This window comes from Babesia bigemina, scaffold Bbigscaff_56669 (assembly GCF_000981445.1).
Source record: "Babesia bigemina genome assembly Bbig001, scaffold Bbigscaff_56669".
Classification (NCBI taxonomy): Eukaryota; Apicomplexa; class Aconoidasida; order Piroplasmida; family Babesiidae; genus Babesia; species Babesia bigemina.
In genome coordinates, this window is record NW_012236945.1 from 1 (window position 1) to 2,234 (window position 2,234).

Sequence of the window (2,234 nt, forward strand, 5' to 3'; positions counted from 1 at the left end):
ACCCACTCTACATCGCTCCCTAATCCACTCTACATCGCCCCCTAATCCACTCTACATCGCCCCTTTATCCACTCTACATCGCCCCTTTATCCACTCTACATCGCCCCTTTATCCACTCTACATCGCCCCTTACCCACTCTACATCGCTCCCTAACCCACTCTACATCGCTCCCTAATCCACTCTACATCCCTTGAATCACCTCGCCATAATACCCCTATGACCTTTATAAACCATCACAATAACTTGTGCCTTGTCACCCTTCTCTTCCCCTCTTCCACCTCTTGCCACTGCCATGTCCCATCATATTCACCCTAAGTCCAAATTCCTCGAATTACTTCGTCTTATTAACGCTATGACCTCCATAAACCTTTATAATAACTTGTTGATACTGACCATTCTCTTACTGACGATGCTACTAAAAAAGCCTTGCAGGACATTGACTCCAAGATTGTCCAGCTTGGTCACCTTGCTGGTCAACTTGGCGCTTTTGTTGGTGAGGGTGACAGTGTTAAGAAAGCCGTTGAGAATGCTATTATCGCCCAAATTAACAGTAATGAAGAGCTTATAAAGCTTTACTCTTCTCTTGTTACTAACCTTTCTGTGTCTGTCAACCCTGCTGGCCAGACTGATGACACCGCTGTAATTGGTCCACTTCAAGTTGAAGTGTCTAAAAAAATTGCTGAAATTACTGACCAAATTACGCAACTTGAACAGCAAAATAAGCTTAATAATCACTCTCTTCCTTCCCCCTCTCCCTCTGCTGAGCTAGCCAAATTGCATTCCAAGTTGGAGGCTTTGAAGGAAGTGGAGAAGCTTTGTGGATTTTTGACTAATTCTAATAAGCAGCAAAATAACCCTACTAATAATATTTTAACGCATTTATGTGACGGCCTCGAAACTTTCCTCGGCTTCAACTCTGAGACTAAAGGCTACGACGGCTCTGGCATTGTGTACTCCGACCTGGATAGGCTGTGTGACGGGGTGATGGGATTTTTGAGTGGTGTTCTCAGTAACATCCACAAGCATTTAGGGCAGCATAAAGAGACAATTAATGAAGCAATTACATCACTTAACACCAATAAACACCTTGGTAAAAAAGGTTTTAATGTTGCGATTGGAAAGGTGGTCGCAGGGGTGCGGGGGTATAATGAGAAGGTGAAGAGGTCAAATGATGATGTCAAGGGCAAGATAGAAGACTTGTATAACTACGTCAAGACTGAAAATGGAGGTAAGTTACGTAGTGAAATTCAAAATATGCAGGACCCGGAAAATCCCCTTTACTTCGAGTCTGCTGTGTTTAACGCCGAGAATCTAGTTAAGCAAGCTGTTGCCAAATCAACGCACTTTGCAACTGAGCTTAATAGAGCAACTAAAGACATCAATGATTTTAATTTAGATTGCAAAACTAATGTAAATCACGCACTGAAAAATGTTAAGCACGAAACCGAGCGACTGGAGCAGTCCGCTGCTAAGGAGGGTCGGGAGCTGAAGGCGACGGAAGATGTAATCAAGACAACGCTTGATATTGCTAAGCAGAAGATTAATGAGAGCATTAAGGTAGACGTGAAAAAGCTCATCGAAAAAGTTAAGACTGCATTACAGAGTATTTTGACTCAGATGAGGAGGATTAGCAAGGAAATGCAACGATGCATCGCAGAGTTACAGGAATGGATAAGCAAGGTGGAGAAATTTCTTGGTGAAGATATTGAGAAGCACGTGAAAAAAATTGTGAAGGAAATTAATAAAGATGACTCATACGAACTGCCCAACCAAATTAAGATTGCCGTGCAGAATACAAAAACAGCAGTTGTACAGCTTAACGGCGCAGGCGAGGAGGGTAGAAAGCAAGTCGAAGATAATGTTAAAGCAGCGCTTGAGCAGGTTAAAGTGATGAATGATAAGCTGAAGCAAGATTTGTATGCCGTTAAGCAAGCGATTAAGGGGGCAATTACTAGGTTGGGAGAAACGTTGAAAAAGAACGTTAATCAGGACTTGGGGGCGTTGAAGGAGAAAATTACTAAAAAATTCAATCCTATTGCTACCGATGCTACGGAATTTTTCAAACATTTCAGCTCGACGAAAGGAGCGCTCGATAGAGCAATGAGAGCAGTGGCGACAGATTTGGCAAACATCAAAGATCTCTCTAGAATTGGGCGCATCACCGACGTCCTAGGTTTTGTTCCACTTCTCACTGAGATCGGTAAAAATGGACAAAATCCATTCAGTTCTGTTA

General features: G+C 42.7%; 1 protein-coding gene across 1 annotated transcript; it reads left to right on the forward strand.

Moving 5' to 3' along the window:
* Positions 1 to 410: 410 nt before the first annotated feature.
* BBBOND_0000350 (hypothetical protein, conserved) lies at positions 411 to 2,234 on the forward strand (the record flags this gene model as incomplete). Its single annotated transcript, XM_012914882.1, has 2 exons — positions 411 to 461; positions 500 to 2,234. Coding segments are annotated over 2 exons (1,786 nt in total), but the record flags the coding sequence as incomplete, so codon positions are not given.